The following is a 26,797-nucleotide window of genomic DNA, read 5'->3' as shown; positions in this document are numbered from 1 at the left end:
ATATGCTGAAAGCAATACAACTGGTAAGTTGCACTTGGCAAAATACAGCAATTGCAATACACAGTTCAGTCATGGTACTGATGCAATTCTCATTCCTGGTCTCTGTAGTATGTTTTTTTTTTTTACAGCTAAGAGGAATTCCTCATATTACCACTGAAGACTTGCAGTTTTTTGTGTGCAAGTTTAACTCTAGGAAAACGGATGAGCTTTATTTCATAAATTTACTTTTTTCTAAGTTTAGACCTGTGATTTTTTGTGATTGATTGAGTGTCATAGATTCTGAGGTCTTTTTACCATGTATTATACAAGGTCTTGTAATAAGTTTCTCTTGTGAAGATTTTTGCTGTCAAATTTTTTTTGTGATGCCTGGAAAAATGAGTTGTTTCTCACTTTTAATTCATGCCAATGAAACTGTTTATTGCATTTCTTTTCAAGCATCTTAGTAGTAACAAATCAGGGCTTAAGCAACCCATTATGTTTTGTATTTCTAACAGACTTCTATGTAAAATAAGTTGGATCAACATGTAACCATTTTTTATATTTTATTTTTAATTTGCACTCTCTCTAGGGAAAATGCCCAAGAAGAAAACAGCTGGAAAAGCCCCTTCAAAAACGAAACTTGCCGAATTGTTTAGTCTGGGGGAGGTTCTAGCAGACACAGCAAAAAAAGAATGGAAATTGGGTGTCCCTGTAGGGGAGGGAGGCTTTGGACGCCTATACCTTGGTAAGTGCAGCTATCTTTGATAATTCTTTAAAATGGAGAGCAGATGTTTTTCCCCATTCAAGACAATGAAGAGTTGACCCTAAGTTAGAAATATGAATATAGAATGGTGTCTTCACATGAACTTTTCTGCTAGAACCTTAGCTTGGGTCATGGTGTTGGAAAAAAAAGATGGAACTAGACAAATGGTCGCTTTAAGCACTAGTTTTGTGAGTTTTCAGTGGTAGTTCATTCTTTTTAAAAATCAAAATCTTTATTACTTTTTAGCCATGGAAAGGGTAGTTTAGTATTTACTTCAATTTGAATTTTGGTCTGTCTGAAAGACTGGATTTTTGCATGATTGTCTTTATAATGATGAATTCTGAACTGAAACTATCAGTGTGTATATCTGGAGGCTACTGGTCAGCCAATACTTGGACTGGTTTTGACTTTGGTATTGCTTTTATTTTTTCATTGCCTTCTGAACTTCTGGCATGCCATATACTTTTTTTTTTTAATGTAATCAGTGCTAAAAACAAATTGAAGTGTTGAACTTTACAGTTCAGAGCCTCAGTTCAGGTCTTGTTTTGCAATTCTGTTGCAAGGAAAACTTCTAAAAGTGAAATAGTGTTCCATACTTAGTAGTTCTTTCACTTGGACAGATGAACATATAAGAGAGGTCTTGAGACTTTTCTGCTTCATTTACTCTAGTCATTTTTCAAACATTTCTGAAGGGATGAAAGTTAATATGGTCATTATAATATAGTCTTCCTCATCTTGGGGAAAAGGTTGTGCTGGATTCATACTGAGTTGGAAAACAGGAAAAAAATCTGTCCTGCTTTTAAAATGAACAGACTGCAGCATAAGTGGGTTAAGGAGAAAAAACAGGACCAGTGGGTGGCTTTTTGCCAAAGAAGCTTTCAACTTCTTACTCAGCCTCACTCAATGAGCTACTAAATTTACTGGAGTTCCAACTGGAATTCCTGCTCTGCTTCCCCATTATTTGCACAAAGCTGTGACCCTGACTGTTCCTGTACTTTGTACTTGCCCAACTTGATGTTCTTCATATCTGTATCTTCTGTCACAAATACCAACAACTTAGTAGCAACAGAAGGTCAGTTTTGGATACGTGACATGGCAGCATGGAATTTATTTTTCTTCTTTATATTCACAAATGTGTATGTTTATAATAGTCCTAGAAAGCAAAAGAATCACTGTTGAATAGGAAAAAGTTACTGGATTAAAAAAACAAAAAAGCCTTCATTTAATAAACAGCCTGTACTCCTCCAAAAGAAGGGAGAATGCAAGAATGCAATATCTGTATACAGAAGCCTTCACATATGCTGTGATTGTCTTACCAAAGGCTAAGGTGCTGCTCTATGTTCATGTCAGCACTAGTTACTTTGTTGTGTATTTGTCCATCCTGCAGAACAAGTGAGTGTATGCTGTCCTCTCCTACTACTAATAAAAGCTTCCTTTTTAACAGCTGATGTTAATTCTTCAAAGTCGGTTGGCAGCGATGCCCCTTATGTTGCAAAAGTGGTAAGAGCATTTGAATCTTTACTTTTCAACTTCAAAATATTTGTTCTAGAATAGAATGTGTAATTTAAAACATCTTCTGAAAATGATGCAATTGCAAAGTGCTGTTTGAAATAAAAGTGTGGGGATACAGAGGAGTACTGCTGAGAATTGGGACTCCTGTGTTTGAGGAACATCATGATAGAACATCAGTGGAGTTGAAAAGGATCCATGAAATTGATCAGATTCTGTTTCATTTGCTTCTGGTAAATAACACAGATATCACCAAATGAATGAAATCTGTCTAGCTTTTGGAGAATTTCTGTGATTCAGCAGTGAGTCTCTGTGAAGTGTTGCTCACCACTGGATGTTGATAAACTGACAGATGGCTCATGACTAGAAACAGCAAAATTTTAATTCCTGAGGTCTCCAAAAAGTTTTTTTATGAAAATGTTTTTTCATAAGCCACATACATGTTCTAATTTATATTGAACCAAAATAACATTGACATAATTTTTTTAACCTAATGATCAGAGAGAAGAAAAAGCACTGTTGATTGTTTGTTTTTATCCCGTTGTAGCAAATAATCAAAATCTTCTTATTACTTGAAATTTTCTTATGGTTTTAGACATAAAAAAAGAGTTATTTACTTGGATTTGGCTATTGCTCTTCCTAAGGTATTAAGTATTTTTGCTTAAATTTTGCCAGACTGTATGGATATGGCAAGATATTACACAGTCTTAGTAAAAAACATGGACTATGGCAATAGTTATAGTAGATCCAGAATCCTTAATTTTCTTGGTGGTGATTCTGTTCCTGCAATAAAAGTAAATATCAGAGAACTGTGCAAGAACTTCACAGTGTAGAAGATTAGTTTTTCAGTACAGTTCAGAACTGCACTGTTCTAACATTTTATTTATTAAGCCATATGATGATTCTGAAATACCTTGCTACAGTAGCCAACCACTTTGTGTACATGTTAATGCTTTTAACGTTTGTTCCTGAAACTATAAGGTTAGGTTAAATTAGAGTAAAATACATTTTGGTTAGTATGTGCCTTTAATCTTGGTATTTACATCTGCTGACTAAAGGGAAATTCTAGAATACTGGTTTTGATCTGTTCAGGGAGATCAAAGGTACAGTTTGTGATGACCCTCTCTCCGAAATGTTTTCCTTTGCTGAAAAAAGCAGTGCTTGCTAAGCAAATGTCAGACTGCCACACTTTCAACATTGATCTGCTGCTGCTGCCTTAGGTGTTTGTGGGCAGGAATTCCAGAGAGAGCAGGAGCCCCAGCCTGCAGTGGTGTGGGGGCCAGCCTGTCCTCTTGAGGGTGGGGTGTCCATTGTGCGTCTGTTCTAGAGGCAGATAACAGCAGTGGCTTCTAATTACTGGCTCCTGCTGAGTCTGGACTGATTAGGAAGCAGGGCACCATCTCATTCCCATGGAAGAATCTGGTTTGACTTGCTGGGAAAACCATCAGATATGCATTACTTTATGCTGTGTGTAATTGCTGTTACCCTCTTTTCCTGAGTTTGAAACCCATCCATCTTCATCTCTCCTTGGGCTCTTAAATTAATAGTTGCCCCAACTTTTGGGTTGCTCCTGTGCTAGACTCACTTTGTTGCAGCATTTTGTAAATACCTCCATTGCTAATATCCCGGATGACTACTCAATTTTAATTTGACTTTCATAATTTTGTCTTTATGGCAATAAAGAGTAGCCCCAGTCTTTGTGCTAGCCTCACAAATGACCCATAACATATTATGCCTCTACAGTCTGGTACAACACAACTTCGGATAAGAGCCCATTTTCTGATGCCTGGGTGGATTCTGGTTTTTCCATCAGCTGAAGCAAAGTGCTTAACAGCTTTGAACAATTACTAGTGTTTAACAAAATATGTGCTTCTATAGTAACGTTCTTCAAATTAAACTATTAGAGCAGGATGGAAATTGGCTTAGTCTTTGACATATCCTCATAGTATTGATGTCTGAGCAGTATGAAATGAATCACAGTTTTTATTAAAAAAGAAATGCTTTTTAACATGTGGACTTTTCAGATGTCATTGTTCAGGAGTGGATGCAGGGTTTAATTACACTTCATTACATTGCTGACTGAAAAAGATCAGAATTCTTAAAACACTACTTGAAATTTGTTAGGTTTTGACATGTACTCTATAGTCTTTCATTATGTTATCTTTTTGAATAAGACTTTAATTTCAGTTTTATAAGTCATGCATTTAGAATGACCCTGGGCATAAAGCTGTAGAAATTTGTGTTTGCACTCCTTCTGAACTATTATGGCAAATACTGGATGCTGTGTAAGCTTTTTTTAGCATCATATATGCATTTCTTTATCTGTAGGTAGAATTAATGGTATTGTGGGAAAACACCTTCATGGTCAACATAAAGATCTGGTCTATGGTTGAATCATGTATCCATTCTCCAAGCATGAAAAGATGGCAGATTTTTCTTTTTGACCAGAGAAAGATATAAATTTTCAGCACTGAGGCATAAATTTTTTGGGAATAATTTATTTATGGATAAATAATGTAAGGACTTTTAACACCTACTTTTTTTTTTCTGTATTTTAGTAGGAAAGCAACATTGTTGAAATCCATGTAAATTAAATGAAAATTATATATAAGAATTCATATTGTAATAAGTTAGGGTATTGATAGATAATGCTACACAGAATCAAGTGAATAGGTCAAATAAAAAAAATAGAATCTATTTTACCTTTCTTCTCTGCATATGTAATCTCTGTATTACTGATTTATTATCCATTGTGGATAAATATACTAACTGTGAAAGTAAATTTGCAGATAGCAAAGTTTGTGTGTGTTGATCACACATATTGTCTGGTCTTTGGTTTTGGGTTTTTTTCTGGTTCCTCCTCACAAGGAGAGCCCAGAAAGCTGTCTTGGCTCCATTGTTTATCAGTGCAGAGCTGCTGGAGAAAGGGAGGTGGAGACGGGCAGTAGCTTTGTAATCGTGTGTCCAGGCCTAGGAGTGGTGCCCAGGCTGGGGGTGTCTGCTCCCAGTGTGTCCGGTGTTCCAGCTGGGGGTGTCTGCTCCCAGCGTGTCCCATGTCCTGGCTGGGGGTGTCTGCTCCCAGTGTGTTCCATGTCCTGGCTGGGGGTGTCTGCTCCCAGTGTGTCCCATGTCCTGGCTGGGGGTATCTGCTCCCAGCATGTCCCATGTCCTGGCTGGGGGTGTCTGCTCCTGTGTGTTCCAGCTGGGGGTATCTGCTCCCAGAGTGTCCCATGTCCTGGCTGGGGGTATTTGCTCCCAGAGTGTCCCATGTTCCATCTGGGGGTATCTGCTCCCAGTGTGTCCCATGTCCTGGCTGGGGGTGTCTGCTCCCAGTGTGTCCCATGTCCTGGCTGGGGGTGTCTGCTCCCAGTGTGTCCCATGTCCTGGCTGGGGGTGTCTGCTCCCAGTGTGTCCCATGTCCTGGCTGGGGGTGTCTGCTCCCAGTGTGTCCCATGTTTCAGCTGGGGGTGTCTGCTCCCAGTGTGTTCCAGCTGGGGGTGTCTGCTCCCAGTGTGTCCCATGTCCTGGCTGGGGGTATGTGTCCTGGTGTGTCCTGTGTTCCAGCTGGGGGTGTCTGCTCCTGGTGTGTCCTGTGTTCCAGCTGGGGGTGTCTGCTCCCAGTGTGTCCTGTGTTCCAGCTGGGGGTATCTGCTCCCAGCATGTCCCATGTCCTGGCTGGGAGTATCTGCTCCTGGTGTGTCCTGTGTTCCAGCTGGGGGTATCTGCTCCCAGTGTGTCCCATGTTCCAGAGCTCATGGCAGGGCGCTTTGAGCTCAGTGAGCCTCTCTTAGCTCCGTGTTACACTCTGGCCTGTAGCAATTGGCTGGATCACATCTGCATTTAAAAGTTAAAATTAAACCCATTTAAGATTGGTATGTATCTAATGTCATGTGATTGTTTTATTCTTGAGTTTCTTTGCCAGTAATTGCATATGTTTTGTTTTTTAAATGTAGGATATTCCAAAATGGGTATTTTCACAGAGAGAGAATGAATTTGGATATCTATGAGTAACTAGACAAAAATTAATTGCTCAAGCTCATCTCAAAATCAGTTACTCAAAAATGACAAGAATTGAGATAATTTTGTTTTACTTTACCATGTTCTGGAAATGTAGAATCAAGATACTTCCCCATCCACTGTTCTTGCAGTATTTAAAATCTTTGGTGTTTTCATAGGAATTTCTCTCTTGAACTTTACTTGTAATACGTGGTTCCTATAGTTTTGTCCTTTAAAAATGGAACTGAAATGTACTAAATACAAAGTATTTCTGAAATCAAAATTAGTGTAATTCTTATAATTTAGAGAAATTTTGAAATCCTCTGTTATTTTTATATTGGTCAACTAATGTATGAAGGGAACAAAATGCCTTATGTTCAATAAGGATTTAACTTTCGTTAAGATTTTTTTCATTGAATCATTTCAGGTGTTATTTTAAAATCACTAAAGGCTACTACAACTGATGCAATCCAGCTGTAATCTGGAGAATCTGAGATAACATTGTTTAATGTTCTCTGCTAAACTTCTGCCAATAATTGTTAATATTTCTATACATTTCAGGTAATTTCTTTAGTCTTTTGCTGTGGGACAGTATTTTTGATACCCTAATGTCAAGCCAGTTATAATAAAAACAGCTTTTAGAGCTAAATTTCTTTTATAATAATAAGATATTCTAGTGAGTTTATCAGCATCAGGTAGAGCATTTGAGGAAGAGTATGTTTTCATAGGGTGAATGCTTCAGCTTTTAATAATCATTAGGCATTAACACAGCAGTCTTTAATGAATTTTGAATTGTCTTAAAGGAACCCAGCGAGAGTGGACCTCTTTTTACTGAGTTAAGGTTCTACATGCGAGCTGCTAAGCCAAATGAAAGTAAGCAGTCTGTTAAAATGTTTTTAATGACCTGCAGCCATATATGAAAATAGAGCCTGTAGAAGTAAGGTTAAACTTTGAATATACTTTTAGGTAATTTTCAAGATAATTTTTAAATTATTGAAATTGTATTCAGATATACAGTAAATTAGAGGATTTTGGTAAAAAGTTGCTTGTAATTCTGTTGGTAGTATTGTCTAAATTTAAACTTGAGTTGCATCTCTATCCTTTCAATGGATATGTGATTAACTTTCCTGCATACTTTGCATATACATTTCCATGAAATAAGCAGCTCACAGGTATGCAGAAACTGTAAGTGACGTGACTACTCCCTTTTTATGTAAGTCTTTACTCATGCAAATTCATGAACTTTACTTTATTTGTATTTCCAGTTCAGAAGTGGACTAAGTCCCATAAACTGAAATATTTAGGTGTACCAAGATATTGGGGTTCTGGCTTGCATGAAAGAGATGGAAACAGGTGAATATATCTTTTGTTGACATATATTGGAATTTATTTCACCCACAAACATTATCTCTTCTAGCCCAAGTTATTTTACAAGGTCTATTTTCTGCTTATCTTCATGTTGTTAACTTCTGCTACAAATTTTCATGTGCATGGCAAGGGTATGTTTAGGGACTATATAAATAGGTATATTTAGTTTGTATTCTGTTTGCAACTCCTATTTGTGTTTGTTACAGTGTTTATAATTGAGATTTCATTTGTTGTGAACACTGCTGTAAAACAATGATGCTCTTTATGTATATGTGGATTAGAACCTTTTTATATTGTAATTAAAAGAAAGTGAATTTCTAATGTACAAGTCCTGGAATAATATGACTAAAGTTCTTCTTGTTGTGTGCAGTTAAAGTGTATTTTCACTCACAGATATTAAGGACTTACTGCTCTCAAATTTCTTCTATTTTCCATAGGGATGGAGCTTTTTCTGGCTTAATCTATGAGCTGGAATAACTGCTAGTCTCATGTTAAATATGTTTTAACTCTAAGGATAGTTTTTAGTATTGTTCCATGCCAGGAAAGGTTTTTGTTACTTGGCTTTTGATGCTAATGCTTGCTTATGTAATAGTCCTTGTTCCTAGTGGCCCTTCTTTAAACAGCTGTGCTGCAGAGGAGTTTTCATAGTTCTCTGGCAGCTTACAGTAGGTCAGGCTGCTTTGTGTGGCTCACTGCCTAAAGCAGTCAGTGTGAGTGCCTTTGTATGTCAGAAATACCAGTTTCAGTAGATCCTCAAATGTAAAACTAGCCTAATGTAAAAACAAAATTCATTTTGATAGCAAAATGAATGTACCATTTTTTTAATCCTGCAAATAAAAGTGACTTTGCATTCAGTGTTTAGTGCATGAATTTCTTTAATATAATCACTATGAACTCTCCCAGTTCTAGAACCAGTTTGGCCATAGCAATGAATATCAGAACACCTCTGGCAAGGGAGAGGTTTTTTTTGTTAACAGTAAGTCAAAAAAAGTTTGCAATAGATTTCAGTAAAGGAACATTATACATGGACATGTTAAATCACTTAGCTATTTAAAAATCTAAGAAATGTATTTTTGTAAGTAGATGATGCTTGGTTTTGCCTATAGTGAGTTACATTAGGGATGCTTTCCTCTGTGAGTACTTGTTATTTTGTTGCATAACTAGAAATTAGAGCAGTTCTTTTGATGGATGAACATTTGAGTAGCTGATGTGAAAAAGGTAAGAATTGATGTACAGTGTTAAAAAAAATGCTGTATTTCAAGTATTCCCCACAGTTTCTTTTGAGAGAGACATATTCAATCACTAGTTAGTACAGGTAACACAGAAATAAAAATTGCTGGTTTTTTGGCGTTGATATTTTTTTTCCCTCCTTGAATTTAGCTATCGATTTATGATAATGGACCGATTTGGCAGAGATCTTCAGAAGATGTATGAAGAGAATGCAAAACAATTTCCCCATAAAACTGTACTACAATTAGGCCTGAGAGTAGTAAGTTTAAAAAATACATTTTGTTTTCTCAATTTATCTTCCCTGTGTAAATGTCTCTGTTCAGTCCCACTTTTGTGCCGACTCCAGGTCCTCTGGTGGGCAGACCTGGGTACTGCATTTAAATGACTTTTGTTTTGTTAGCTTGATATTCTGGAATATGTCCATGAGCATGAATATGTGCATGCAGACATCAAGGCCTCAAACCTCCTCCTGAGTTACAAGAACCCTAATCAGGTATTTATAATGAATTTTACTCCTCATGTTTTAAACCTTCTATTTGACAACAATGAAAGTGTTTTGAACCTGTGAAATCTAGCAGAAGCTCATTTTTAAGAATGTATATGGTAACATTATTTCTGCTTAACATTTATATCTAGTTAATATTCTATGATTTTTTTATGCGTTTTTCTGGACACTTATCAATTGACTATTTGGCCTAACTAATATTCTGGAGAAATTCTTGAGATTAAAAAATTGACTCACAAATAGGTATTTGCAGGTGGAAGCCTAAAATTACGTAGCACACTGGTAAATTATGTTTGCCTGTCTGCATTGTTACCTCTGCTTTGTTCAAGAAATCCATCATATAAGTGTTCTGTTACTTGGAAAAATTGGTCTTTACAGTGTTGATTGTTCCACTTGATTTATGGAAGTCTTTCATTTTTCTGCATTTTTAAATCTCTTTGCTATTCAGACAATGCATATTAGAGTTTCAAATTATGGATTTGTTGTTGCTCAAATGTTTTAGCTTGTGAAAGATGTAAATAGTAGTAATAGTAAGTGATTTCAGTTCTCTTAAAGTAACTGTTTTGTTATTGAGAAGTAGTAGTATGCAGTATTCAAATGGGTCAGCTGACTTTAAAGAGGGTAGCACAGTGAATATGTTTATAACTCTATGGACATTACTTCTTTTTTTGCTTGTTACTTGGGTTTGTTTTTCTGTTTTAAAATCTCATTTTACTGGTAACAACTATTGTACTGTACTTGCCTTCTGTAGCAAGCAAGAAATGGCTTCCAGATCAGACAGCTTTGTGGAAAACAGTGAAACCTAACTGACACATTGTTTTCAAATCATATGTGTTAAGTTTAATAAACTACTGAGAATTATTCACAGTTGAACAACTTGCCATTCTTAATGCTTTCAAAGAAGTTGTGAGAATGGTTGGGAGTTGTGTTTGTTATTTGTGTATTTTTTGTATTTCTGGTTCTTTAACCTTCTAATGCTTTGTGGGAATTACCAGGTGTACCTGGTGGATTATGGACTTGCCCACCGGTACTGTCCTGAAGGAGTTCACAAAGTATATAAAGAAAATCCTAAAAGGTGCCATGATGGAACTGTGGAATATACCAGTATTGATGCACACAAGGGTGTGGGTAAGGATGTAAAACTCTGTAATAGGCATTTGCATATCACTTTTTATAAAGAAAGGACTTACAAAACTCAGTGCAGCAAATAAACAAACCAGGTTTGTGATTCTAAAAAACGTGCTTTTCCTTTTTTTAAAGTTTTGTTCTTTATGTGCTATGCTGGCATTTTTCTTTTTTTCTGTTTACTAAATTTTACTAATTGTATTTTAATGTTAACTTTGTTAAGAGCTCCTTAATTTATAAAGATAAGATGTTCAGCATATTGCTTTTTATTAACCAAGTATAAATGGAATAGTGCTTGGTCGATCTTGATAGAAAAATAGGTCCTGCTTTTAGGAGAAAAATAGTTGCTGTTATTGATGGGAAAGTATTTTTTATTTTAACTCAAAAAAATGTCATTTAATTAATTAATTATTCCTATAGTCACTGAACATCAAAAAACAAGAAGTGAGAAAAGGTTGAATATGTAAAGGACAGGTTTATGTCTGATTAATCACTGAGTATTTATTGTAAAAATCAATTTCATTTTCTTAGTTCTTAAATTTTGCTTTATTAGCATAAGAGTGTTTTCTACAAAAATAACAGTTGTTGAAAGTTATTATATACTTGAGGATACTTAAAGCTGAACATAACTGAAGACAACTTGATCTGCTGATTTATATTTCTAGTGTAGTCTGTGGTCACTGTGTATGTGAATTGTTTTGGTGGGGTTTTTTTGTGGTTGTTTATTTTTAGGTGGGTTTTTTTTTGTGAAGGCTTTGGGATCTGATCTCATACAGTCCTTTGTTCAGTTTTCAGGCCACATAAAATAATTCAGCATTGTAGAATATTTTTTGGGGGAGGTGGGGGTTTCAGCACTTTTACTTTTTTATAGATGAAGGGAAGTAAAAACTATTTTGAACTGAAAGTCAATCACTTCACTAACTTGTTCTATTTTTTCCACAACCTGAGTACTTAAAAAGCTTCCCAAATTTGGATAACTGCAGCATGTCATGTCTTTGAATAGGAGAGGTTGATAAAGGGCTTGAAAAAGAAGTGATCCTTCCAGATGTAGGAACAATATTTTTTTCCTTCCTAGCTTTCATGCTAAAATAAAGACATAAGTAAAAGATAAAGTAGTGTTAGCATTGTCTTAACGTAAAAATGTATAATTTTTTACTGTTGTTAAACTGTGTGTGCTTTAGTAACTAATGTTATGGTTGTTTTTTCTGTATGTGCATCTATATGTAGCACCATCGAGACGTGGTGATCTGGAGATCTTGGGTTACTGTATGATTCATTGGCTTAGTGGCCATCTACCATGGGAAGATAATTTGAAAGATCCAAATTTTGTCAGGGACTCAAAAATCAGGTGAGAAGCTGTTTGTTTTCATTCTCTTTTGAAAATGAAAATGTCTTTCTGTAGAAATGCTTTGTACTTTGAGTGTGTCCCCTTTTGGTAAGGTGCTCTTATTGTGTATACCTCCCATTTTCCTTTTGTGTCTCATGTATCCTTGACATGTAATTAAACTTCACTTGTACTGTTCTGCTGGCTTCTTTTGCGTGTCTGAGATGTTTATTTTTCCACTGCAGTATTGGCACTTTAGAATTGCCATGGTGAAGCCAAAAGCACTCTTAGCAGGATGCAGGTAACCATCAGTTGTGCTTTACAGGAAGAGAAGTGTGGAGTGTGACTTTCTTTAACACCATGTTCTCATGCATGTGGCAGAAGTGAAGGCTAAAGGGGAGTCTTAAATGTCTTTGAATATCATTCCAGCTAGAGCACTACTGTTATGGGATTTTAAAAATATTTTTCATTTTGTCCTTCAGCCTCAATGTCAACGCGCCTTCATCTTCCCCTCAGCCCAGATCAGCCTTCTCTTGTCACATATTTAATGTGAAGAGAGCTGTTCCAGTGCAGCAGTTTCTGTCTCATTAACAAATATTTGTTATTTGGCTTTCTTTAGCATCAGTATGTGAAAGTTGAAAGTGGACCAGTTCTTTTTCTTCAGTCTTCTACTTGCCTTTGAGAATCAAAAACTGTTTCAGATGGCTCATGTGGCATTCATCAGATCTGAAATGTGCTGCACACCTACAGATGGCTATGCTAAGTCATAACAGAGGCTTATGCAGTAGTGTTTCTTGTGTCTGACAGTGGCCCAAACTGGGTACTTAAATAGTTTATCAGAACAGGACAAGATTGAAAATTCAAAAGAAACAGTGGTTTTGACTAATTTTGTTTTTCAGATGTAGAGATAATATTTCCATTTTGATGGACAAATGCTTTCCTGGGAAAAATAAACCAGGTAAGAAGAGCTATTTTAAAATACTTGTTTACTGAACTTTTTACCTATTTTAATTATTCCTTTTAATCAGGAACAACAATGGCATGAATTAGATTGTTGCTTAAGAGAAGTCTAGGCTTCATTTTGGCTGCAGTTTTGTACACTACAGACACTGTTGTTTCTGGTGTAGCACAGTATTCATTTCAAACATGAGATGTGCAAATTGATTTTTCACCACTGAATTTTAGATATGGAAATTTAAGAAGCAGTGCAGCCTTGAAGTATACATTGTTCCTATTTGGCACAGCTGATTTGCTGAGTACATTATTTATTATTTTTAAACTGACTCTATTAGAAATACACTTTCCTGGGATCTTACTATTTAGTTAATTTTAGCCACTCATTGTGATCAGAAGAGTTTTTTCATTCAAGTGTGACTTGTTTGTTTTTTCAGTGGTCTAATGTTTCATGTGTTATTTAGTATATGTTTCAGTTTTGAACTGATGAAGTTCTGAGATAACATTGCATTTCCTTTTTCCACATTTTTAAATATAGACATAAGAAATACTATGTAAATAAGCATTCATTGGTGAAAATTGGCCTATTAGGGTTTTTTACGACTGAGTGTTTTCTTCATTGCAATAAACATGTAAAAAACAGTGATGCTGTCATCACTGGGTAATGAACCTTGGTATAATTTTTTTCTAAAATGTGTAGTAAAGACATAATTATTATGAGTTTATAAATAACCATTTCAAGAATAGCATAAGTAGTGCATGCATAATTTCTGTCTCTTTTGTAGTAAAAGTGAATGATTAAAATGTTTTCAAATAGAAATTAATTGGAGGTGCCATTTCTTTAGATGAAATAGCCAAATACATGGAAAAGGTGAAGGTACTGAGCTATGAAGAGAAACCTGTTTATCAGCATTTCCGAGAAATACTTCTGCAAGGTCTCAAGGCCATTGGACAAAAAGATGATGGTTTGCTTGACTTTGGCTTGGCAGAGAATGGAGACTTCGACAGAAATCCCACACAAAAGGTTTTACTCTCAAAATTCATGTCATCTTTTATTGCATTTGGTTGAGTAAGAGTTAGTGATGTTGGAAGTAGGTCTCATAACTTAATCCAGTAGCAAGTAATTAAATAGTGAAGTGTTTAAGTCCTAGTTGCACACATTATTTTTCTAATTAAACTTAACTAATTGTTAATAAAACTTAAAACAGAATGATGTTCATAGAGGTACTTTTATAGTAGATAGTACCTTGGATAATAAAATTTGCATACTTAGGTATAATGATGTTTGAAAATTAATTTGGTTAATTTACTTATTTCTTTAAGTTGGTAAAACTCCAGATGGATCAAAGTATATATAAGATTAGTCTAGTTTTTGTTTTGTATTAATTTTCTTTCCTTGACTAGTTCAAAGCTTAGTTTTAAGTATACGTCTTTATGCCAGGTATTTGATTCTGGAATTCACATACTGATTTCTTTAACCTAATATGTTATTTTTGAGTCTTAACTGTATTGGTAGGCTAGGGGTGTTTTCTTCCTTGTATTTAAGAAGCCTTAAACTCTAGACTTGAATTCCAATTTGAATACGGCATTAAGGACTTTTTAAGCTTTAGGGATAGTGTATGTTTAAACACCTTATACCCATAAAAAAGTGGTCACATAATGGGACAGTAATTATCATCTTCTACTTCAAACTGCATTTATTACTTCTTTATTTACATTTGTTAATAGCAGGTTGGCAGTTTGCTGATTGCTTTAGCATGAACCAGGGAACTGAGAATTATTATACAGGATAATAGTACAAGTATGTTGCTTGCTTACTGGCGTGATCAGCAGTGTATTAAAGATGGGGGAAAAGCAGGAAATAAAAAACCTGTGGGATGCTAAAGTCTTCTGAAGATACATGTTCAGCATTTCTTAGATCTTTTTGCCCAGTAAATATTTTGGCTAAAATCATACAGCTATGATCTCTGCACTGACATTTTCTGCTGAACTGAGTGTAAAAGTCCCTCCAAAAGGAGAGTTTGATAGCATAAGTTCTGTTCCCCTTGTGGTTTGATATGGCTTGTGACCTGTATTTTGGGGAAAAAATAATCTGTCTTTAATGGTTGGGTGGTTTCTTTGCTGAGTAAGTTGGCCTGCTGCAGAGCCAACATCTGTGACCTTTTATGTCCTTGTCCAGCAGAGATGTCTGGTGCACATTTGCAATAGAATAGAAACTTCAAAAATCTTGGTTTTTTAATCTGTATCAGTCAAGACCATTCCCAAAGGGTGGGATAATCCTTTTCCATAGTTTCTTACCTCCTCACAGCAAAAAGAAGTAAGCCTTTTCATTGGGTTTCTCCTGTTTTTATATAGTTTGAGAACCATGTGCATGGTCAGCTTACTCAATTGTCACAAATATGAAGCACTTAGATAAAACTGGGAGTGCTGCTGGCCCACTTGAGTAAGTGTTTTTTCAGCTGTCAGCTTCATATTTCAGTGGACTTGATGCTACTTCATGCCAGCTACTGCTAGTGTCTGGACAGAATAAGATTGATGGGCATCATAACATTCTTGCTTTTGACCAAACACCAGGACAGATGACTCTTCCTTCTGTGTTGAGTTTTGTAGGCCTTGTGACAGCTGCAGTATAGGCTACTGTACAAGATAACTCAGTCTTTTAAAAATGAGCTCCTAATTCTAAACTTCATTCAAAACTATTCTCCATAAATATAATTTGCCATTGATCAGTAGCATTTTGCCTCTGAAAGCCAGGATCTTCTATCACATGCTGAATTTTGTTTGACATACTTAATGCCTAATTTGAAAAAGAAAAATGCAGCCTGGCATCCACCCTTGAGAATATTGTGACATTTTGGTTCTACTGTCTTTTAATCACAGCAGGTCTTAACACACCTATTCTTCATTGCTTTTGGTGCAATCTACCATAATATTTTCTTAAAACAGTGTTATTTGACATTCTGAAGTTATGGTGCTTTGTAGTTAGGAGATAATATTTCTAGCATCTGTGTAAATACTTTCTTAGACTGTAGGATTCTCCTGTGCTGTCAGCTAATTGAGCCATGGTGGGCATTTACATGTTACATGTAAACATGGTGGTTCTGGAATCTGTCATTCTCCAGTATTGGTATCTGGGTAAAAGTCACAGATGTCTGCTGTATTAAAAGTTGGCATTTTATTTTCTATATCATGTCTCAAGTTTCCCCAGATATATGAGTAAATGAAACATAGTCCACAGATGTGCTTGAGGTTTTCCCCTTTTTTTTTTTTACATTATAGAAAGTGTGCTAGTTTGTGAGTGTGGAATTCTCTAGTAGTTCTAGACAAACAAGAAGCTAGCAGTACCATTTATTGAAGGAAGTATTTCAAGCTCTTGACTAAATAATTTAGAGCAAGGACCACATTTTAATGTTGTTCTGTGCCAAAGAGTGTCTGGGAAATATTGGGAGTGAAGTAGCCTGGAAAAATACAGATCTTAGTGATTTGTAGTTCCTTCTAATGTTCAGGTTCAGATGTGCAGGTGTTGCTTTTGTCAGATGAATGCTGCCTGATTTCTACTGCTATGTAATTCACCTGCATCAAGATTAAGAAACCGCTTTTTATTAAATAAGCTTGGAAACAAGATAAATGTATTTTGCTTTCCTGTAATATGTATTGAATATCTGTTTTTCTGATGAGCATTTAAAATTTTTTCATAGTACAATTGGGAGGGATGCATTATCTCTCATATAAAAGCAGTAGAGTGCTGAAATAGTCCTCCTTAATTTTGGTCAGAATGAACAAAAGTGTCTGTGTTTATTCCTGCCTAATGCATCACAAATCTGCTGACATGCTAACCTTGGAGTCTTGGCTGGCGGTAATCAGGCCTGTGCACCGGCAGGAAAGATGTACCTAATGCACTCCATCAGTGCAGTTTGCATATGGAAGTTCTCACAGGGGAGCTGCCCTGTGCCAGCTGAGGGTTACCTGCCCACTGCAGTTATTGTATGTAATTATCGAACCAATCTGTTCAGCCCAGCAGGGTTTAGATGGTAATCATGAAGCAACACTTTGGAAAGGAAAGATGTAATGCACTCTCCCCTTCTCCTGTGAGCTGTGTGAAGTTGTAGCCACTTTTAAAGCTGTATTAGTAAAGCTCTAGTCTCACACAATTAAAAAATAAATAAATTAAGAAGAAGGAAAAGTAAAACTCCTTCAGTGTTCAATGCTTTTTGTGTATGCTCAATGCAGGTCACTTCATCTTTTGCAAAAATCATGGCTTTAAAGCAATGATTTTCCATAACTAGTTCAGGAATACTTTGCAATAGTAAGATTAATTGTAATACACAGATAATAAGAGTTCTATCCATTTAGGGGTTTTAAGGTAATGTACCTTGAGTAGAGTTCAGATTTTCCAAATACCTCTCTTTGGAACAGAACCCATGGTTGGCGTTTAAAAAAAAAAGTACTGTCAGTGAGTATTAGCTGCTTTTGAGCTGTGCAAAGAAAGCCTTGAAAGGCAAGGATCCAAACAAACTTGGCTTTAATGTGGTGTAATTTCTTTAGAAAATCCAATTAATAAGAACTTGAGATAAAATGTTAAGTGTTCTTTTAAGTTTTTCAGATTGTTCCTTTTGTAACATTTATTCAGTGTAAGATAAAAAAACCCCAGGTTATGATCACAACACCTCATGTTTTCCTAAATCAAAATTTCAGCTGCTAAAGTGATCTGCAGACTAGGGAACTGTTGTTTCAAACAGTGTATGGATTAGTACCAGTATTCTTGTGTTAATACAGGAATACATCTTTTCTATGACTGAAGACATTTTATAATATATAATATAACGGAATACCTTGTGAGGACATTGTCTGCTTGACATGATCTTTCTTGCTCTTGAGTTCAACTGCTAATTTTTGGTGTTTTTTTTTTTACAGAAAAGAAGAAAGGCAGTGGCAGCAGCTGCAGCGAGTGAGAGCACTGAGGCAAAAATGGAAGATACAGAAAGTCCAAAGAAGAAGAAAGCTGCTATTTCAAGTAAGTCAAAAGATTGTTCTGACAGTCACATGTACTGGTGTGGCAGGATACCTTGGCTAAAGTCCAGACCCTCACACAGCACTTGCTCCCCTTCCCAGTGGAGAAAATAGGATGAGAAACCCATTAATTGAAACAAAGATGAAGAAATCTTTTACTGTTTCCTGTTTTGGGCAAACCAGACTCAACTTGGGAAAAATAAATGTAATATATTGCAAATTTAAAATAAATTTGGGTAGTAACAAACACTAAAACAGCACCTTTCCTTCCCCTTCCCTCAAGCTCAACCTATTTCACCCTAAACTCTACCACTCTTCTTGTTTAGTGCAGGGGTCCTGAAGGGGGACTGTGCTGTGGTCTCTGTTGCTCCTTCATCCTTACATTTTCCCCCTGCTCCAGTGTGGGCTCTCTCCTTTGGGTTGCAGTCTTTCAGGGGTAGAAAACAATTTTTTCAGGGAATATCAGTTTTTTCCATGTTGGGCTCTCACATGAGTTGTGGGGGAGATATCCTCCATTCTGGGTCCTTCCTGAGCTACAGGAAATATGTGCTCTGGGGCAATGGAATACCACTTCCACCTGTGACTTTGGTGTTCTGTCTGCTGTTTCCCACTCTTCTCCCTGCACTGCTACTCCCTTTCTACCTGTTCAGTGATTTTTTTTTTTTTATCTTTCCACAGAGGTGCCACAAACAAGTGTGGCTCAGCTTTTGCCTACAATGGGCTTGTTTTGAGGCTTTGGCCTGCAGTGGGTTTGTGCTGGAGCCAGCTGGAAAGGGCTGTGTCAGGCACAGGAGAGCAGCTGGCCTCTCCCCACAGAGGCTAGCTCTGAAGCTGACCTCAGCTTACCAAAACCCAGCCACATAAAATACCCAATAGAACCTTTAGCAGTTCAAGTGCTTTTGATCTTTTGCAGTTTCTTTTTAGATTAACTTTGTTAAGCAAAGTTAAAATATTTCAACTTTCTATGTAAGAAAGGATTATGCTCCAGTTAAGTAGTGCCCAAAGCTGGTGGAATTGCTGGTGATAAAAATTGGTAGCTGAACCAATTTATTTTTATTTTGCCATCGTTCATTCTCTGCTCATTCTCATTTTTGTCCTCCTGTCTTGTCCACTGTTAGAACATGCTGACTCCTCAGGATTCCTCTGCACAGAGTGATAAAGCCAAGGGCTAACAGCAGCAGCTTCCAAAAGCAAGCATGTTTAAAGTCAAGGAAAGGATTATCTATAAGGATAGAAAATGCTGAAGTATTATTTCAACATAATTTGGCATAGTTTCAGTACAGTATGGAAAAAGTCATGGACAGATAAAGTAGGATTATTGAAAATCCAATGTGAGAAATCTTCAATAGATTTGTGTAGGGAAAGCTGGTGGTGAGTGTCCAGTTAAACTGCTTTATGTGAACTGAATAGCAAAGATATTTTTCCTAAAGAATTTTTGTTGTATAATTTTAAGTAAAATACCAGATGTTGTCTGTGGTCAAATAGTCTAAAAATAAAGCAGTAGGACCAAAGTCTTCCCCAAAATAAATGTCCTTGTTTAAAAATGGTTTGATGGAGTATTGCAGGATGGGAAACTGTAAGCTTTCAAAGACAGTGATAATATATGAGTTCTGGATTTACCCTGGTATACTTATTCAAACTGTATGGAACAAAGTACAAGGAATGAAGCTAATGTTATTCCAGGAGGTGACTCTGCTTTGGTCATTTTCAGCTGTTCGTATTACAGAATTTTAATCATTAAGGCCAGTGATTGTTTTTTTGAATGTGTATTTACTTATTGATTTCAATTTATTATAAATTCTCTAGTCTGTCAGTGGCTGAAAAAGTATTAATTGGATTATACTTTCTTTCAAAGCAATAGAATGATGCTGACACACTTTCAGCATTTTAGATATAATTTAAGACTTTTTAACAAAATACTTAAAACATTTTACTATTTTCTGGTTGTGGTTTGATACACATGTGCAGAACATATTTTCTTTTCTTATACTATACTAGTTTTTCCTGGGATTGTAGATTGAAATTCTTATAGAAGGAGATGGAAAAGAACTTGAATTGCAATCCAGGTGGTAACTTCAGCTTTTTGTAAACAATGAGTTTTTTGAGACTAAGTAAAGGTATTTGGGAGGCTGTATAGACTTTCAACATAAGCTTAAATGAGAAAAACTTGCTAGTTCAATAAAGTTACAGATGAAATGGCTCTAATTTCACCTTTTTACACTACTCAATTTAATGAATACCAAGTAGAGGGAGTATATAAAATGCTTTCAGGTGAAATGTGATACATGTACTTACTCATTTGATTCTCTCCAAATTTGGAATTAAAAACTTTAGCAACTATTACATGATTCATAAACTTGTGTTGAAGGAAAGAGCAACTGTTTCATAATAGTTTCTGATCCTGATGCTTTTATAGTTTGAAAAGGTCTGATTATTATAGAAATACTTAAAACTGTGTTTCCAAATCTGACTAGTTTTGTGTTACCACGGACTTGTTTCTCCATTAAATGGTTTTTCCTGTAACTTAAAAAAAAAATCCTGAAGTTCAGTAAAATGGATATTTTACTGATGCCTCTTAATTGTACAATTTGATGCCTCTTAATTGTACAATTTGAGGTTGAGTCATACAGCAGTGCTTTAAAAGTTGTTGAAATTCTGTATTATTTGTTTCTAAGGGGCGTAAATATCGTGGAATGGTGGTTGCTCTTCAGGTATTCAAACAACATCTCATAACTGTTTCAACAGAAAGCAGTGGCAAGAGCTTTGCAGCCTCTTCTCTTGCTGTTCAGCTCATCAGCATTAACCACATCTGACTGTGCAGTTTGTCTTGTCCAGTCCAAAAGATCCTGATCAGCTGGGTGGCATTTTGAATACCCAAAGGTGCTCAGTGGCCATAGGAAGTCTGCCAGTGTTGAAGTCTGCTGGGGCTGGGGTGCCCTCAGACTTGTAGGAGGAGGAAGAAAGAATTGTTTGAGGATCTTCAAAAGCTATTTAACTTAGAAAAGGTGTGGTAGGAGGTGCTTTTAATGTTAAAGAATTTTAAATATTGTAGATAGGGAGGTTAAAATAGATTTGGTTTACATTTAATTTATCTTTGTGGTTCTTCATGAATAGTAGGGTTTTTTTCTGCAATTTGCAAGTGGCAAATACATGAGAATTACTTTGAACATGTGTCACTAATCATAATAAAGAGAAAAATTAGTGTCCAACATATAAAATATTGGAGTGTTATTGTGTACTTCTGTGTGTGCTTGGAACACAGTTCTTTATTAAAATCTACCTTTATATTTTAAGCTTGTTTCTGTACAATATTTTCAGATCATTTCTAGCACTTAAACACATATAAAATGTAAGTAATTTATGTTCCCTTTTTGCATTTAATGGGACTTTCTTGTGTTTGCTGCTAATAAAAAGTATTAAAACAAAACATCTTGTAATGAAAATTTTCCATGTGTAAGGTTTTTTATAATGACTTTACATGTAGAACTAAGTAATTTAAGAAAAAAAGTTTTTTCTACTTTTTTGGTTGTTTTTCTGTGACCTGAAGTTGAATTGCAGTATGTTGAACAAGTATTGCAATTCAAACTCAGATATAAAATTTGCAAGTGAAATTTTTCTACAGGAAAAAAAAAAATCATACTGCAGTGACTCAGATTTTTACAGGGAACTAACCTTTTGCAAGATTGCAAGTAATGTTTTGAATTAAACTGCCTTCCTCCTGCAAATTGCTGTGTGGCAAAGAGGAAGGTTGATTTTAGACACATGCTGCATGAGACAAATGATTTCTGTTTATCTACAATTGTGTTTTGAATTATCTTCAGTGAAGCAATTTTTGCAAATAGAAGTAAACCAGTTTCAGTTTCATCTGGAACAATTTTATATGAAAATTTTTAAAAGAACACTCATATATTTGATGTTGTCTGTAAGAAATACAGAGGCACAAAGTCATAAATAATAGATTCTTGTGTTCTGATGTTTTTCCTTATGAGAATATGAAAAGTATTTGCTTTATTTGTTGCAGGAAAGGGAGTATCGGCAGAACAGAGTAGCTAAAGCTAAGCTCCATCCCACAATTTCACTGACTTTTCTCTCTCATCCCCACCCCAGAGTCATTTACTGGAATTCAAGTCCATGTTTGCATTCTTCTGGCTTTTTTTTCCTGAGTTGTATTTCTGAATTCTGAATAGAAAAAGAGCTGCTGTGAAAACAGAAAAAGCCAACTAACCACAACTACTATTTTTTTGCCCTTGTAATTTCTTCAGCAGCTTCAGAGCACTGAAGAATGCTGGTCTGAGAAGTGTTATTCACCAGGTGTTTTCAGTTATGTAGGGGGTCCCTGGCTGAACTGAGAAAGAGCTTGTCAGAGGACTCTTCCTTAAAGGAAGGAGGAGTTTTCTTAAAAGAAGACTTCATCTTCTTACAGTCTTTTTAAAAGAAGATTTTGTCTTTTATCTTCTTTAAAAGAAAAGTATCTCTTCATTAGCTCCATATTCAAACTGCCCAAAGTGATTGGAGATTGTTGGTGTTTAACTCATCAAATGCTGCATCCTGGCCTAAGTTGCCATTTGATGTTTGCTCTGTTTTCAGATATTCTAACCTATGATGTAACTTAGAAGTCACCTTAATCCTACCTGGTTTTATCTGTTCAGTTGTGGTGTTTTCATGTTTCCTAATCTCACACTGTTCTCCTTTTCATCAAAGGAGACAATTTATACAGGAAAGTAGTGGTTTTGTTTTTACCAAAGGAACTTCTGTAATTTTATAAAAATTTTAATTTTTTTACTTGAGCACAGTTTTATTTCTTAGTTGTAAGCCTTGTGTGGTTCTAAATCAGTGAATGTAGAATTGGCAGATGAGAAGGGACATCAAGAATAGATCTGTACACCAGTCGAATCAATTTATTTTGGTATTAATCCTAATAGATGCTAATGCTGTATGATTATTCTAAAACTTCCCTGGTCAACACCACTTGTAATACTTAACTGTCCTCACTAATACAAAGGATTTAATAAGGGGGAGTATTTTAATATTTTTGTTACCTAATATGAATTTCCCTTAAGCTTAGTAGTTGTTCTAGCCATTGTGGGCATGAAAATCACATTCATGCAGCAACCTTTTGCACATCATATGTCTCCCATTTTTATTTTTTTACTTTCTTCAGATAAACTAGTTAAATTCAATGTTTTCTTCTTGTTTTTGTTAGAGAATGGGAAACCACTTTTTCTCCCCATTGTTCTCAGACCTCTTGTAGGACAGAGCCCAGAACTACCCACAGTACTGCTGGGTTTCTTTTGTAAAACTTTGTTTTGCATTGTTCTCTGCCTCCTTGATTCACCCAAATTTACTCATTGAGCTTCAGTGATCAGTGACTGCTTGTCTTAAGCAAGCAGCTTCTTTCTTCAGGTCTTCCATGAAATTCAGTTTTGCTTTTCTTTACCTGTACACTTGACATGGATTGTGGAATTATAGATAGTTTTACAAGCAAGAACTGAAGTAGTTAGGCATGCTGTCTTCAAGGAGGAATTTAGGATTAAGAAGAAAAAAAAAATCATTACATGATTAGGAGATAAAAAATACTTCATTGTTACTGTACATGCAAAAAAGTAGAAATTTTTATTGTGTGTAATATTTTTTTTGTCAATGTGACTACAGTTGAATGTGATTCACAGAAATGAGCAGTGATGTTTTTTTCCTTCCTTTTCCCTGGCAGTAGGCAGGCATGAATCAAAGTGCAGGGAGGTTTTTATTATTGCTTTTAGGTATGGTCTCTTTGAACAACCTGCCTGCCTGTTTTACTAGGAATCTTATTTAGGTGGGATTATTCCTTACCTTTGTTAATAAAATATTGTCAAGTGATGGCTTCAATCTGTAGGCACAGTTGCACTGGTAGCTGAGCTGATTTAACAGCTGACATGGCCAAATAGAAATCTTCCTTTCTTTTTCACGTTTTTTTCTTCTACTTCCCTTTGTATGAGCTCCATTCAGAATGCTCTAAGATGCCACATTTCACTAAACTGTGAGAATACCAGACCAAATTTTATTGCTAAGTGTCCTAGTTTCAGCTGGGATAGAGTTAGTTTTCTTTGTAGTAGCTGGTGCAGTGCTGTGTTTTGGATTCAGTATGAGAATAACACAGATGTTTTGGCTGAGCGGTGCTTACCCTAAGTCAAGGACTTTCCAGTCCCTGTGCTCTGCCAGTGAGGAGAAGCACAAGAAGCCAGGAGGGAGCACAGCCAGGCCAGCTGATCCAGACTGGCCAGAGGGATATTCCACACCATGGAGTGTTATACCCAGTATATAAAATGGGGGAGTTGGCTGCAGGGGCCAGTTACTGCTGTTACTGCTGGGGTTCAGCTGGGCATCAGTCAGTGAGTGATGAGCTCTGGTTTTGTGCATCACTTGTGGGTTGGGGTTTTTTTGCATGTGTGATAATGAATCTCTTTACTTTTTTATTATTATATATTACTTTATTGTAATTATTAAACTGTTCCTATTTCAACCCATGGGATTTTTTTCCTTTTTCCAATTCTCTTCCACTTCCCACTGGGAAGGGAGGGGGAGTGAGTGAATGAACTCTGCGTGATAGGTAGTTACTGTCTGGGGTTAAACTGTGATCTGGATCAGAGCTGGATGAGCTTAGCACAAGGTCCAAAAAATAGCTTAGTACTGGAAAGCATTATAAAACTAAAAGTTGGCACATGATGAGGAAGGAGGGGTGTAGATTTTGTAGAGGATCTAATTCTTTTGGTGAAGATGAGCTAAAAAAATGACTCAACTCCATGTGAGGATACTCTTGGAGAAGTTGAGCCGAACAACTTGTTTTTTAGGAGAAGGTCAGTGTCCAGAAATAGTTGAAGATTTCTCCTCTGTCCGTGGCATGTTCCCATCCCCACTTAAAACTCAATAAGTGATTTGATTTGAGCTATACTTTTAAAGACTAAAGTTTTTTTCTTGTGATCTGTTTTTGTTATTTTATTTTTGTTATTTTATTTAACACACAGTTTTTGTTTTGTTTGAATTGCAGATGCAATTGCTGCCAGAACCGAGAAGATGACCTCACCAAAGAAAAGCACAGCAACCAGAAAGAGAGTCAAGAAGTAAATAATATATGGAGCAACAAATTAAGTTGCTCTGTGGCTCATTTCTGAATTTTTTTTGTTGTTGTTGGTAGCACTGGAATCTTTTTCTTTCCTTTTGAAATTATGAGTTCTGTAAAAACATGGACTGCTGTTTGTACCTGTTTTTGAAGAATAAATGTTTTATTAAAATATTTGCATAATTTATATACATGTAAATACTAATGCAAAATTTTACCAACTTGTGAAGTGGGGATGCATTTTTATTCTTTATATACATGAATTCATGTCTTTAAGGCAAACTAAAAAAGAGTGGTTTTTTCCTGCTTTGTAATGTAGAGATGAAGCCTTTTTTTACTAGTTTCATTATGGATACTGTATAAGAAACAGCAGTGTTGCATCTGATTTCTCACAGTTCTGAGTAAAGTCATATTGGTGGTCACTTAAATGCACACTGAGATGAAATCTGAAAAAGCATAAATAACTTTTAAATATGTTACAAGTGTTTGAATTAAAAACAGAACATAAGGCAAAAATCATGTCCTTCCATTGTAGTTTATATAAAATGCATTTAATTCTTTGGAAGACAGGTACTGAATTTTAGCCATTTTTTGCATAGTATTTGTGTTTCTATCACTTTTCCACTTATTCACAGTTTCTCTGGAAAGAAAGAGACCAGAATTTCAGACAAAGGGCCCAGGGCAAAGAAAAGAACCAACTAAAAAACAATGCCTATTCTCAACCATCCCCTCAGGTTTTCTTTTTATATTAGGGTAAAGACTAGAATATAATTGTGAGTAACTTTGTGCAGGATCTAGTTCCCGTGAAATATTGTCTCACGTCTGCTTCTCTCAGCAGTAATGGTTTGCCTTTACTTGAGGAGCATGTAATCTTCCAAATCCTTTTGTACAAGTACTTCCTTGGTTAGCTTTGAGTCCTCTCTTCAGAGTCGTTAGTCAAAAATAGTGTTGGATTCCAGTGTGAAACACTGCTACTTTTCATATATCTGCTGCAACATACGCATGAAAAGGCATGAACATCATTCTTATCAGGGCAACCGAAAGTTTGGCAAACCAAAAGGAATCCATATGAGCCAGTGAGAGTGTATTCGTGTGGATGTCCAGCTTGCTTGACTGTATAATGTCTGAGTAGCAATTCATGAGATTAAATAAATATGTTGTAGCATGAAATGTTGAATGAATGAATGATGAAGTTATTTTTTGAAACAAGGGAATCTGTTTTTTTGAAATAAAACTGGAATACCATATTTAGGAGGTGCTTTCTCATTTCTGTTGACTGTTAGGCTCGTCTTCCTGGGTGTTAGCAAAGTGTGGCTGACAACTTTGAGTGTAGCATTCTCTTCATTTCAGATGTAAAAATAGGTTTGCTAAAGCCTCTCTCAGTTTAAAACTCCTCAAATCAAACTATCATTTTAATGACTTCGTTTAATCATTTTGTTCAGAAAGTGTGTTACACTGTTCTGAATAGCTATTGTCAGGAAGGCATACTGTATTCTCTTCCTTGTCACATACTCAGAGTTAATGTCATTCTTTTGTATTTCAGTTGTCTGACATTTTGGTTTTTTTAGTAACTTATTTACCAGTAAACTTCCTTTGATTACTTTCCAAGTTTTCAAGCAGTGTGTTTTCTTTTGACACCACCAAAGCCAAATGGAACAAACAGTTATTTCCATATATTTGAAAAGAATGTTTTGAGGTACAAATTTCATAAGCCACCCTTACCTCCTCCCACCCCAAAGATGTCCCGGGAAAAGATGTCCTGGCAGGTGTTCTGTGAAGGAAAAGGGTGTTTTTTATTCAAGGTGAATGTTGTTTCAGGGCTTGTCTCTGCTCACCAGGCACTGCAAAGCACCAGGCTCCAGCTGGCTGTAACTGCAGTGGTGTTTAAGGCGTGGGACGGGCAGGAGGAGTGCAGGAAGGCTGTGATCATACCCGCAG

At 36.0% G+C, this 26,797-nt stretch overlaps 1 protein-coding gene across 4 annotated transcripts in view; it reads left to right on the top strand.

Moving 5' to 3' along the window:
• Window positions 1–26,106, top strand: part of VRK1 (VRK serine/threonine kinase 1) — a 47,163-nt gene extending 21,057 nt beyond the window's left edge. For all 4 annotated transcript variants that reach the window (XM_005483197.4, XM_074542381.1, XM_074542380.1 and 1 more), the window contains 12 exons: window positions 569–724; window positions 2,187–2,242; window positions 7,051–7,120; window positions 7,513–7,600; window positions 8,996–9,104; window positions 9,246–9,338; window positions 10,346–10,478; window positions 11,703–11,823; window positions 12,699–12,757; window positions 13,599–13,777; window positions 17,668–17,767; window positions 24,788–26,106. In XM_005483197.4, the coding sequence (XP_005483254.2) occupies window positions 574–724; window positions 2,187–2,242; window positions 7,051–7,120; window positions 7,513–7,600; window positions 8,996–9,104; window positions 9,246–9,338; window positions 10,346–10,478; window positions 11,703–11,823; window positions 12,699–12,757; window positions 13,599–13,777; window positions 17,668–17,767; window positions 24,788–24,864 (1,236 nt within the window). In that variant the 5' untranslated portion in view covers window positions 569–573 and the 3' untranslated portion in view covers window positions 24,865–26,106. The remainder of the gene's footprint in view (window positions 1–568; window positions 725–2,186; window positions 2,243–7,050; window positions 7,121–7,512; window positions 7,601–8,995; window positions 9,105–9,245; window positions 9,339–10,345; window positions 10,479–11,702; window positions 11,824–12,698; window positions 12,758–13,598; window positions 13,778–17,667; window positions 17,768–24,787) is intronic.
• Window positions 26,107–26,797: the final 691 nt, after the last annotated feature.

Source organism: Zonotrichia albicollis, chromosome 6 (genome assembly GCF_047830755.1).
Source record: "Zonotrichia albicollis isolate bZonAlb1 chromosome 6, bZonAlb1.hap1, whole genome shotgun sequence".
Lineage (NCBI taxonomy): Eukaryota > Metazoa > Chordata > Aves > Passeriformes > Passerellidae > Zonotrichia > Zonotrichia albicollis.
The sequence above is the reverse complement of the archived record's forward strand: the minus strand, read 5'-3'. Positions and strand labels throughout refer to the sequence as shown.